Here is a 12,879-nt window from a genome sequence, read left to right on the forward strand (position 1 = left end):
AGCGCTCTAGGTGCCTTGCCAGTGTGGACGGGTAGTGAGCTAGTGCGCCCGGTGCTCCTTTATTGCGCTGTAACTCGCAAGTGTAGCCAAGCCCTTAATCTATAGCCTATAGATTAATGATGGGCCAGCCTATTTGAGTTAAAAGCATCACACCAAACTTGAGCTAAACACCGTTTTTTTTTTTGTGGGGGGGGGGGGGGGGGGGGGGGGGGGGGGGGAGAGAGGCTGGACCTGAGCTAGGGGCAACACTGAGTTAACTCAAGTTACCTATGAAGTGAAGACAAGACCACAAAATTTTGAATCTAAATACACTGTAAACACACAGCTGATTAGAAATCACCATGGGACAAGGATAGCATTGTGTGTTTATGCTTATTTGAGAGCACCTTGCTTGCTGACTGATTTGACAGTTCACAAAACTGAATTTCCATATAAGCATACCTGTCCCATTTCTTTTAATATTAACATTTGATAGATACACCTGGTCTGCTAATTTGTGTAATCAGAGATTTCACTCAATTTAATAAAACCACTAAAAACGACATCATGGATACTGTAATGATGCTGACCCCATAACGTGAACACCCTGTTAAATAGAAAGCTTTCATGACTATACCTCTGTATAAAGTCTCCTTAAACAAAATCTCGCTGTTGTAATGGCTGTTTTGTAATTGTTGTTTTGGTTACAATATTTACATGGTAAGGATTAACCTGTTAATTCCTAAATAAATTTAATAATTTTATTAAGATAATGTTGAAGTAAAAAGAAAATGGTACAGAGTTTAGGCATAAAAGTTTCTGGTTATCAGAGAATAAGGTACGGATAATCAAGGGGTGAGAAATTCGGTTCAGGAGCGGGTGGCGTAAGGAATACATAATCTGCAATCTCCCCGATTGGGGGTATAAGTTTAACAGGTCAAAGTACAGACATTGAGCTATGGGGGTATGTTGTCCATATAATGGCTATATTCAGGTGTGGAGTATAATGAGCGGATACGATGATGAGGATGGATCTACCCTCATTTGGTGGGATTTAATGTTCAGTGAGTTTATGGTTCCAGTTCATATGGTCCAATGGAAAAAAGTCTCTCAGTCCCTTTCCCATAGTTGATGCACGATGTCGTACCAGCTCACACCTCCTGGTACTGTCGGTGGCCGGTGATGTGTTCGATGTAGATGTCCCTGGACCATCGGATGGCGTCCGAGACCATGAGACGCCGCATGAGCCGTGCGTAGCGTCGACCGATCCCACAGGTCCGAAGCACACGCTCGTTGCAGGGGTCCCAAGCGCCCAGGGCTCCAACAATCAGGGCGTCCATCTGCACCTCGTAGCCCTTCGCTCTCAGGGTGTCTGCCAGGGGGGCATATTTTTCCAGCTTACGAACTTGGGATTCGCTGAAGGCCGGGGTCCTGTTCTCAAAGGAGACAGTGACGTCGATGAGGATGATCTTTTTCTGGGCCTCGTCGGTGACTACCACATCAGGTCGCAAATGGCTGTCAGTACCGGGGATGGCGCAGTTCACGGCAACCTCCCCCAGGTGCGGTGCAATGGCTTTCACTAGGCGGTTCTGGATGGCGTTGTGGCGCAGCTGCCAGGCTCTGGAGTGGGGCTTGCAGCTGCACAGGACGTGGGGCAGGGTCTCGTTGGAGTAGCCGCACTTCCTGCAACGCTTGTCTCGGTTCCCGTGGCGGACGGCTCCGTTGAGCGGGACGCAGTTGAGCCGGGCATGGTGGATGAACCGCCAGTCGCCTAAGCGGGTGAAGCCACCCCTGGCAAGGAAGCGGTTGCTGGCGTCCCACTTGCTGGTCAGTTCGAAGGCTTTACCCTGGTCCGGTTTACACTCAGGGCTTCCATGTACAGCGAGTGGATGGCCGCCTTCAGGGTCCTCTCCAGAATTCCCCTGACACTCGGGGTGACGATGGTGTTGTCGTCGGACCTGATCTGCAGCACCACCACTCCCAGCGGCAGCCGATGCACTTCCCCAGGCGACGCGTGGCATTGCGAGCGTGGGACCACAGTGAAGTGATGTCGCGCCCATCCCGTCCGAATTCGCCATCCAGGGAACCGCTCAAGAAGCTGGCGGTGTCTTGGTTGGAGGGGGCTCTGCCAATCTGCTTCTTTGTTGCGTCATGGAGGGCGTTTGCTGCGATGTTCCTTACCATGGCGTCGGGACACGTCAGCAGGCGGAAGGCGTGGGTGATCACCACGATGTCACACAGGTCACCCATGCGGGGGACACTGGCACCGCCATGCCTGTGGGCAATATAGACCAGCTCGCTGCTGGCTCTCTGGGGAAGGAACAGCCACTTCTTCACCAGCTGCCAGACGATCTTGTCTGCCTTGTTGAGGGGTACTTTTGCCACAGCGGATCCCCTTAGGACGAACGAGATGCGGGGGATCAGGAAGGTGTTCAGGGCATTTATTTTCTGCCACGGTGCTAGCAGGGAGGCGTCGATCTTGGCGGCATCCTGCAAGATCTCCTGGATGGTGTCCTCGGGCGTCTGCCGGACATGGAAACCCGTCGGCGTGCCGAGGTGCCGGTACACCTGCCCCTCTGCCAGGCGGATGACAGGCTCGCCCTGGATCTGGAACCCTGTCGTCTGCACCGAGTCCCTTTTGCTGCCGTCGATGTGCAGAGATGCGTACTTCTTTGCATTGAAGCGGAGCCCCATCCAACTGGCAGCTCTACTGCTGGCATCTAGCATACGCTGGAGCTTCTCTGGGTCGTCCGCGGTCAGGACCAGGTCCTCCGCGTAAGCCAGGACGCTCACCCTCTCACCGTGGAGGTTGAAGCCAACTGTGCCATTGGAGATCGCTCACAGCAACGGCTCCATGGCGAGGTTAAAGATGATGGGGCTGAGGGGACAGCCCTGCTTAACTCCCCCCCGGATCGGGATCTCGGCGGTCTCCCCTTCGACCGAGCGAATGGTGGTGCTGCATCCCTCGCACACCTCTCAGATCATACGGAGGAAGTTCTCTGGCATCCCAAACTCCTGGACCGTGGCAAAGATGTGGTGGTTGGGCATGGACCCAAAGGTGTTAGCCAGGTCGAGCCATGCTACCGTGCACTGCCTCCGCGCCTTTCTGGCCATTTACATGGTAAGGATTAATGAACCTGTTAATTCCTAAATAAATAGTAATAAATTAATTTCCATCTCTTCTGTACTGGGCTGAGAAGCCTCCTCCTAATACTACTTCTTCATAACCCAAGAGTTTGATGCCAAATATAGGGACCATTCCACTGCCTGAATCTTCATCCTGAACTTTATAAGTGACCAAATCAGAATTAAAAGGCTACTGACTGAGTACAGAATCTGCTTTTTCACTCTGATCCTTCATCCTCCCTGACTCAACACTCACATGGAAAATATTCAGACACACAATGTTCTATGTTACACTTAGCCATAGTATTGGCAGAGGGTGAGATTGAAGTTATAAAGGAAATATACATCTGTTGTGTTAGGTGGAATCCTCATTTTCCTTGTCTTCTGTAAAACCATGTTTTGGAGAACCTTTTATGGCTTCAGAAAACAAAAAACGAACAGACAAAGAGACCCATTTCCAGAATGGGTAAGAAAAAGGGGGACTTACATCAGGACTTGAAAATTTAGACACCTGCTAATCAGAGACAAATAAAGAGATGCATGCTACTTTCCCTTCCAAGTAGGATCCAATGGAAGCACCCTAGAGAGAACAGCATACTCTTTGCACCACAAGCTGCTAGGAAACAAGGAGGGGCTGGGCTTTTCCCACAAAGTTACCATCCACAGATCCTGCTGCCTTCATCCCCTTCTTTTGTATTGGTGTCAACTTTTGTATGTCTGAAGTTTGAATCTTCACCACCTATTAACCTCTGCCACAGACACCCCTGCAGTTACTATGATGGACAGCCACTTCCCCCTCCCTCCCATTGGTGCTCCTAAAGAGAGAAAACTCCTTTCTGATTGATGAGACATTCTCAACACATACCCACTTCCTGGCTTGGAAGATAGGTTGGGGAGATTCCCACTCTGCCTCTACTCACCCCCTTTGCAATACTTCTGCTGTCACCTTCCACCAAAGGAGGAGTAAGCTCATAACTCTGATGCTCATGAGTTTCCAGAATAATTCAATGGTAAATGCATCAGTTCAGTTTCACTGTTGGTCAGAACTTTAAGCAGTAGCACTGAAACAAACTACATTCTTATGAACTTCATTTGACTCCTGCAGGAACTTGGCAGAAAAAGTCTCCCCACTCACCATTAGCAAGCATTTTCATTCAACACTTTTTAAAATAACATTTCCTTCTGCCACTTGTTCCACATTGCATATCAAGATTAGCCATTCCCAGGAAAACAGTATTCATAGTCACACCAGAAAATAAATTTTTGTCACTCATTTTGAGGCTAGTACACCTAGTATTACAAAGTTAAGTGACTCTATGATTAACTTTCAGAGTAGCAGCCGTGTTAGTCTGTATTCACAAAAAGAAAAAGAGTACTAGTGGCACCTTAGAGACTAACCAATTTATTTGAGCATAAGCTTTCGTGAGCTACAGCTCGCTTCATCAGATGCATTTTCCACTGAATGCATCCGATGAAGTGAGCTGTAGCTCATGAAAGCTTATGCTCAAATAAATTGGTTAGTCTCTAAGATGCCACTAGTACTCCTTTTCTTTCTATGATTAACATTGATAGTTATGCTTGGTAAGATGAGATGATCAAATATTATGCTTCAGGACAGAAGATAAGCCCCGTAGGTGTCAGAAAAATCCTACAACCTTACACCTACAGCCATCCAGTAGGGAAGGTGTTTGGGGTTGGCTGCTGTCAAGGCAGGATACCCAACATAATAGAAATGGTATTATCCTATGTGACAGAAAAAGCCATTCACTTTGATAAAGCTGCCCATTAAAGCACAAAAGGAGGCTTAGATCTAGCACATGGAGGGGAAATGAACCACCAACTGCAAAAGACCACAGCAGCACCACGTATTCAACAGCTTTCCCAAGAAACACTAGTTTTCTACTTTACAATAAACATACTACTAGTACCATTAGAAGATTGTATACAGAACTGTATTACCATACTTATATAAAGAAATCCAGAGATTGTTGACAGCCGTGATGAGTAATTAAACGTTTTGTAAGCAGAGAAGAGTGCAAAAGCTATAACAGAATTGTTCAATTCCAAACTAGGTCTTTGCCATTCTTCTCACTACATTTCCCATGCTATGTTGATTAAAGCCCTACATATAAAGTGTAAACACCAGATACAGTAGATTATATCAATAGATATAAGTAAAAGCAAAATACTCAGTCTGTTCTGAGACTCATGCATTATACTGCTATAGCAAGAAAGAGCCACAGCTCTGTTAATGTATCAAGTGGTTAAAATCCCAGCTAACTCCTATCTTCCACTTCACTTGCTTAACATATGTAGACTACAGAAATATTCATCTCCTCCGGAATAAAAACTGAAGTGCTTTCAGCGGTTATCTTTAGTATTGTTCTAAAAACAGAACATGTAACAATAACACCACACCTATTTAAAGGAGAAAGGGAATCAAAGGTAGTGATAAAGATTTTCAGAAGCATTTAGAGTGGAAAGGTTCCTCATTGGCTCAACTGAATAAATGCAATGCTCCCTCCGCATATGGTACACCCTAAAGTCAAAAGCTCAAGTTTTTCTTCTTTTAATAATAATCTCATAAAACTTTCAAAAAACGTAAGAACTCTTGCTTTACAACAACAAAATCGCTTAAAAATATGAAAGAGTAAAGCACTACAACGCAAGTACTGCAATATTCTTCCAAGCAATTCAGCTGTTCCTTTGACACCTTTGCACAATTAGACTATCTGAAATATTTTCCTTTTTAAATCCTTTAAATCATCAAAAGCAAGCTATGGAAGTCATCAAATCTTGAATCCCAACTAGGACTGACAGAGGATCAGGACAGACACACAATGCCTCTTATTCTCTGTTGCTCTGTTTCACTTCTTCCCACAGAAACTGGCTTCTTCACCCTGTTCTTTTATTTCCTGAAGACAATATTATCAGGTTTCAGAGTAGCAGCCGTGTTAGTGTGTATCCACAAAAAGAAACCGATGAAGTGAGCTGTAGCTCACGAAAGCTTAGGCTCAAATAAATTTGTTAGTCTCTAAGGTGCCACAAGTACTCCTGCTCTTTTTACAGTATTATCAGTACGTGAAAAAAAACTCTGCCAGTCTTATCAAGAGAGCTATTCTGATCTAGTAATGGATCTGGAGCTACAGTTAGGGAGAATTAATACCCACTACTTTTAACTGCAGGAAGGATGGTTCCCTCCTTACTCTGGGTCTAAGAGGAGTTTAGTGTCACACCTATAGCCACGAACGTGCCCAAGTACCCTAAAAGGACTTCTTGCTGCTACAGAAGCGGCTGAGAGAGCAGCACTCAGTGTTTATAGAGGGGCCTACTTACATTTGCAGCCGTTCAAGGGAGTATCTCCGGTCACTCATTTCTATAAACGCCCGTGCAGAATAAGCGCCCAGTTCCGCAGTTACAGATTTACCCGACACCACAGACCTCGCGCCCAGAGCTCCCCACTGCCTCCTCTGTGGGCTCTGACACACTCCCTTCAGGGAGGGACGGGGCCTTCCAGCCCAGCCTCCGAGCCGCCGCTCCATCCCAGAGGAGAGATGCAGCCCCGGCTCCTTACCCACCCGTCCCCAAGGACGACACCTGCTCCCCCGCACCCTGTCACAAGCCCGTCCCCGCGGGCCGCCTCCTCTCATACATCCCCGCGCCCACCACACAGCCCTGCGCCCGGCCTATCCCCGGGTCCGTAGGAGTCCCCGCCGACCCTCCCCCTGCTCCGCCGCCCGGGGCCTCCTCCGCCGGCGTGGCCCAGCTGCTCACCAGGAGTAGGTCTGCTCCGCCATGGCTGCTGCTGGGCGGCCGAGCTGCGCGGCGGTGGCCAAGCCCCGGCTCCTCCTCCTCACTTGCTCCGGGGCTCAGTGGCGGCCCCGCTGCGGCTCCCGGCCCAACATGGCGGCGACTGTAAGCAGGGAGGGGAGAGAAGGGGTCCCCGCCCGGTGGGGGGGCTGCTCAGTAGCCGCGCCACAGGGCCGTGCTCGGGCGCCGACGACGGGCAGGCCTCATGACCGAGCAACGGCGACGGCGTCCGGGCTGGGAGAAAGAGAAGGGGAAACTCCGCGTACCCAGCTCCAAGGCGAGGCCGCTCAGACTCCGCTCGCGCACAGGGGGGGGCGGAGCCTCCGGTCGCGCGGGTCACATGCCCACAACACGCTCACGTGCCGCGGCCGCCAGCCCACTGGCGCAGAAGCATTACGGAACCTGACGCGGTTGTGCGCTGGGCCTGCCCGCACTCCGTTCCCTGGGGTCCTCCAGGGCGGAGAGGCAGAGTCTTCAGCCGGGAGTGCGACCGGTTCACTTTCTCTGGGGGTGAGGTCGTGTTGCCTATTTATTCCCCGCTCGAGAACTGGGGACAGGAGCCATCCGGGGGGGGGGGGGAGTCTGAGCTAGTCACTCCCCTCAGTGCTGGGACATGGAGCCTTCCCGGGGGGGGGGAGTCTGAGCTAGTCATTCCCCTCAGTGCTGGGACATGGAGCCTTCCCGGGGGGGGGGGGGGGAGTCTGAGCTAGTCACTCCCCTCAGTGCTGGGACATGGAGCCTTCCGGGGGGGGGGGGGGGAATCTGAGCTAGTCATTCCCCTCAGTGCTGGGACATGGAGCCTTCCCGGGGGGGGGGGGGGGGGAGTCTGAGCTAGTCACTCCCCTCAGTGCTGGGACATGGAGCCTTCCCGGGGGGGAGTCTGAGCTAGTCATTCCCCTCAGTGCTGGGACATGGAGCCTTCCCGGGGGGCGGGGGGGAAGAGTCTGAGCTAGTCACTCCCCTCAGTGCTGGGACATGGAGCCTTCCCGGGGCGGGGAGAGTCTGAGCTAGTCACTCCCCCTCAGTGCTGGGACATAGAGCCTTCCCGGGGCGGGGAGAGTCTGAGCTAGTCACTCCCCCTCAGTGCTGGGACATGGAGCCTTCCCGGGGCGGGGAGAGTCTGAGCTAGTCACTCCCCTCAGTGCTGGGACATGGAGCCTTCCCGGGGCGGGGAGAGTCTGAGCTAGTCACTCCCCTCAGTGCTGGACATGGAGCCTTCCGGGGGGGGGGGAGTCTGAGCTAGTCACTCCCCTCAGTGCTGGACATGGAGCCTTCCTGGGGGGTGGGGGAGCGTCTGAGCTAGTCACTCCCCCTCAGTGCTGGGACATGGTGCTTTCTGAGTGCGTGTGACCTATTTATCCCAGGTGGGTGCAGGACTCGAGACTGCTCATTCTGAGCTATTACATTTCCCCTGCAGTGCAAGAAAACTGCCTAGGGAGTAGAAGTAGGGTCGAGCCTGCACCCGGCCCCCTTCTTCGCAGCTCAGGGGGACAGTATGAGCCCGAGAAGCCACGCCCACCGCGTAAGGGGCTCCGCCCAGCACGGCTGCTTTGGGGGCGCGGTTCTCCTCTCTGTCTGCAAGGAACCACCTTACCTGCCCGGTGCAACTGCCTTTGCGGCGGGATGTTCCTACGGGCTGATCTCCTCCCAGCTCTTCCGCCTTTATATGTAATCGGAGTAAACAACGTATTAGGAAGGAGCAGAGAGAGTCTTGTACCTGATTCGAACCCTAAATGGTGGAGACAGAACAAAACTTGGCAGAATTCTGACTCTTCACACATCTGGTTTGTTTCTCTTAGTTCACTTGAGTTCTGCTGGCAGTGAAAGTCTGACTACTTGCTGGAAATCCCTCCTTCCAACTGGAAACTGTTTTGGGAAGTGTTAGCTGCAGGAGTTGGGAGTCTGTATGGAGGGAATGGCCTTGGTAGGATCAGGTAGACTGGGAAGCTCTTACAGTGTACGATCAGTCTCTAAGAAAATGGGGGTAGACTCAGTGGAATGGGGAAATCTCAGGGAGTCTTTTAGTAGTGAATAGGGTGAACTCTGGGACCAGAGCCTACACATCAGAAGTTTGAAGGTGACATCCATTTTAAGGAGGGAGGTGTGTCTGAGTCTAATTTATGCATATCTTTTTCTGACATGTTGCAGTTTGTGAGCCCTGAGAGTAATAGAGCCAGTTTAATAATTTAGGGCTGAGATGCCTAGGAACATCAGAATTGGAATATGAGATTAGACCTATGGTCTGTCTAGTTCAGCATCCTATCTCTGACTGGCCAGCACCCACATGCTTCAGAAGAAGATGCAAGAAACTCCACAGTAGGCAGATGTGGGATAATCTGTCCCTCTCCCATGAAAATCTCATGCAAATCCCTAAAACTGGTTTAAACCCAGAAGCATGAGGTTTTATATTCTGTCCAAAATTTTTGTTAGCATTAACTATTAACCATATAAATGTCCAGTCCTTTTTGAATCTTTCTAAAGTCTTAATGACAGCCTGTGACAATGAGTTCCACGGTCTAATTTTGTTTTTTTTAAGTGTAAGAGGTTTTCCTGGGTTTCCCTAGCCACATTTCCATCTCTCTCATTCTGCTTGTAGAGTGCCATGTAATTGGTTGGTTGCCACCTTCCCCAGAGGTGACAACATTTGAGTGGGGTCATGGATAGATCTAGGACTCAGTCCTGTGAGCTCATGAGCTTCCTCAGTCAAAAGAAGTTGATAGTGAATGCTGGGTTTGGATATGTTTAGATATTTATTTAAAAATCTGGCGTGGTAAATGTAACTTTTGTTTCAAATCAACTTGGTTTTTGTCAATAGGAAGATGAGGTATGGGATCTGTGCATAGAGAGATAACTGCACTCCTCACAGGTCCTGAGGTTGCTACTCTGTTGTCTCCCTCATTACCTGGAAATGCTGAATTTAACAGAAGATGCTATTGGCATTTAAAATGGATGTGCCAATCCAGCAATGCATGTATCTCATTAGCTTGTTTTTATTACTCCTTCTTGCTCAAGAAATATCCAGTAGTAGCTTCTATGTGATTCTTCAGTCCAAAAAAAAAGGAAAAAAAAGAGGGAAACTCCCCTCCTCCCCAAATTTACCTGCAGAGTGATCTCCTTCCAGTGCTGGGGGAGAACATGAGAGAAACACACTTACAGGGACTGTGGAAAGGAGGGGATACGCATGCATGCACACAGCTTGTCTTTTTGTCTATAAAGGCCAGACTTTATCTGCCTTGGGGGAAGGGAAACAAGCTAGAGGCCCAATCCTGCAGTCCTAACTTCAGTGGAACTACTGGGGTGAGGAGGATCACACCCTAATTTAACACAACTATATTTCTATTCCCTCTTTTACACACCCAGATATACATATTGAAGCCTTGAAAACCAACTGCTTTTCCCATTGCTGTTTCAGTTCCACAAAACTCGTGTCACTTCACAGGGATGTGCTACTTCTGAGGAGTAAGTGTGTTTGTTTGTCGGAGGAGGGGCAATTGATGAATATTATGTCTTTGGTATAATGATTCTGAAATTTTAGAATTCTCCTTTAATTACATTCCCTAGTATGTTTCAGAAAACTGACACTTACAGAGACATCTTTGACTTTTTCTTTAAAGACAACAAAGGAGATTAAAGAAACCAGAAGCTCAAGATTCTTTTAGGAAAGCCTGCAGGGGGACAAAAGAACATTCAAAACATCCAAACATGCTGAGACAAAATGCTAAATGGATGTTTCACTGTAACACCAAACACAATGTCAAAACCATCTGTCAGGGAGAAAACTTGTCACCTGTTGATATGACTTGTCCCTTCCCTCTTCTCTGTCTGAGCCCTGGTCTACACTACGAGTTTAGGTCAAATTTAGCAGTGTTAGATCGATTTAACCCTGCACCCGTCCACACAACAAAGCAATTTTTGTCAACTTAATGGGCTCATAAAATCGATTTCTGTACTCCTCCGCGACAAGGGGATTAGTGCTGAAATCGACATCACCGGGTCGAATTGCCAAAAAAATCTCCAAGGGCATGAAGGACAGAGGCTATCACAGAGACCCGCAGCAGTGCTGCGTGAAACTTAAGGAGCTTAGGCAAGCCTGCCAAAAACCCCAAGAGGCAAACGCCCGCGCGGGATCAGAGCCCCAGACATGCCACTTCTGTGATGAGCTGCATGCAATTAGGGGGTGCCCCTACCACTGCCCCACCCCTCTACATGGACTCCTGCAAGGGGGGAGTCTCACACAACAGGGATGAGGATTTTGGGGAGGTTGAAGATAGCGCACACCAGGCAAGTGGAGAAACCATTCTCCCCGACAGCCAGGAACTGTTTATCACCCTGGATCCAATAGCCTCCCAACCCGGGCTCCCGGACCTTGAAGGCGGAGAAGGCACCTCTGGTGAGTGTACCTTTGTAAATATAATACACGGTTTAAAAGCAAGCATGTTTAATGATTACTTTGCCTTGAAGACTTGGGATGCATTGGCAGCCAGTACAGCTACTGGAAAAGTCTGTTTACGTGTCTGGGGATGGGGCGGAAATCCTCCAGGGACATCTCAATGAAGCTGTCCTGGAGGTACTTCCAAAGCCTTTGCAGAAGGTTTCTGGGGAGGGCAGCCTTATTGTGTCCTCCATGGTAGGACACTTTACCACGGCAGACCAGTAGCACGTAGTCTGGAATCATTGCATAAGAAAGCATGGCAGCGTGTGGTCCCGGTGTTTGCTGGTATTCAGGCAACATCCGTTCTTTATCTCTCTGTGTTATCCCCAGGAGAGTGATATCATTCATGGTCACCTGGTTGAAATAGGGGAATTTTATTCAGGGGACATTCAGAGGTGGCTGTTCCTGCTGGGCTGTTAGCCTGTGGCTGAAAAGAAATCATCCCTGCTGTTGCCACACGGTGGGGGGAGCAGTGAGGCGATCATCCCAGAGAATTGGGTGTGAGGGGGGTTAGTTGGGTTTGTGCTGCACGTTAACCCGAAAACATAAGCCCCTCTTTTTAAATGGCCAATGTGTTTTTCAGTTTTAATCTCCCTTTTTTTCCTCCCACAGCTGCAGATGTTTCAACGCTGCGACTAGCATCTCCGTCCCAGAGGCTAGTGCAGATAAAAAGGCGAAAAAAATGCACTCGCGATGAACTGTTCTCTGAGCTCATGCAGTCCACCCAAACTGAAAGAGCCCAGCAGAATGCATGGAGGCAGACAATGGCAGAGTCCAGGAAAGCACAAAATGAATGCAAGGACAGATGGCTGGAGCAACAGGAGGATCAAACTGATATGCTCTGCCATATGGTTGAGGTGCAGGATCGGCACAGACTGCCACTGCAGCCCCTGTGTAATCAACCACCCTCCTCCCCAAGTTCCATAGCCTCCTCACCCAGACGCCCAAGAATGCGGGGGGGGCCTCCGGGCACCCGACCACTCCACCCCAGAGGACTGCACAAGCAACTGAAGGCTGGCATTCAATAAGTTTTGAAGTGCAGTGTGGCCTTGTCCTTCCCTCCTCCCCCACCCCACCCGGTGCTTCCCTCCTCCCCCGCCCCTCCCGGGCTACTGTGACAGTTATCGCCTTATTTGTGTGATGAATTAATAAAGAATGCATGAATTTGAAACAACAATGACTTTATTGCCTCTGCAAGCGGTGATCGAAGGGGGGAGGGGAGGGCGGTTGGCTTCCAGGGAAGTAGAGTGAACCAAGGGGGCGGGTTTTCATCAAGGAGAAACAAACAGAACTGTCACACCATAGCCTGGTCAGCCATGAAACTGGTTTTCAAAGCTTCTCTGATGCGCAGGCGCACCCTGCTGTGCTCTTCTAACTGCCCTGGTGTCTGGCTGCGCGTAATCAGCTTTGTTCATTCAGATAAACTTTACTCCCTGTTACTTTGTTGAAACTACTCGCCTGAGTAAGGATTTTCAGGTTTAAGCCCTTGGACATCAATCCAGCCTTGCAGTATTTTTCACTATTCTCGTTAA

General features: G+C 49.5%; 1 protein-coding gene and 1 long non-coding RNA gene across 4 annotated transcripts in view; one reads left to right on the forward strand and one right to left on the reverse strand.

The window, feature by feature from the left end:
• The window catches only part of SPPL3 (signal peptide peptidase like 3), a 140,183-nt gene extending 132,960 nt beyond the window's left edge, over positions 1-7,223 (reverse strand). For 2 of the 3 annotated variants that reach the window (XR_006286015.1, XM_027824013.3), the window contains exon 1: positions 6,880-7,012. Coding sequence is in view for 2 of the 3 variants with exons in the window: in XM_027824013.3 (XP_027679814.2) it covers positions 6,880-6,902 (23 nt within the window). In the remaining variant the exon portion in view is untranslated. Of the gene's footprint in view, positions 1-6,879 lie in introns of all 3 variants that reach the window. The other variant, XM_043529439.1, reaches the window with a different exon arrangement.
• Positions 7,224-7,316: 93 nt separating this feature from the next.
• On the forward strand, positions 7,317-10,861 carry LOC114019893. Its single transcript, XR_005222335.2, has 3 exons — positions 7,317-7,425; positions 8,333-10,374; positions 10,530-10,861. It is a non-coding gene; the product is annotated as an uncharacterized LOC114019893 (long non-coding RNA).
• The last annotated feature ends 2,018 nt before the right edge of the window (positions 10,862-12,879 follow it).

This window comes from Chelonia mydas, chromosome 15 (assembly GCF_015237465.2).
Source record: "Chelonia mydas isolate rCheMyd1 chromosome 15, rCheMyd1.pri.v2, whole genome shotgun sequence".
Lineage (NCBI taxonomy): Eukaryota > Metazoa > Chordata > Testudines > Cheloniidae > Chelonia > Chelonia mydas.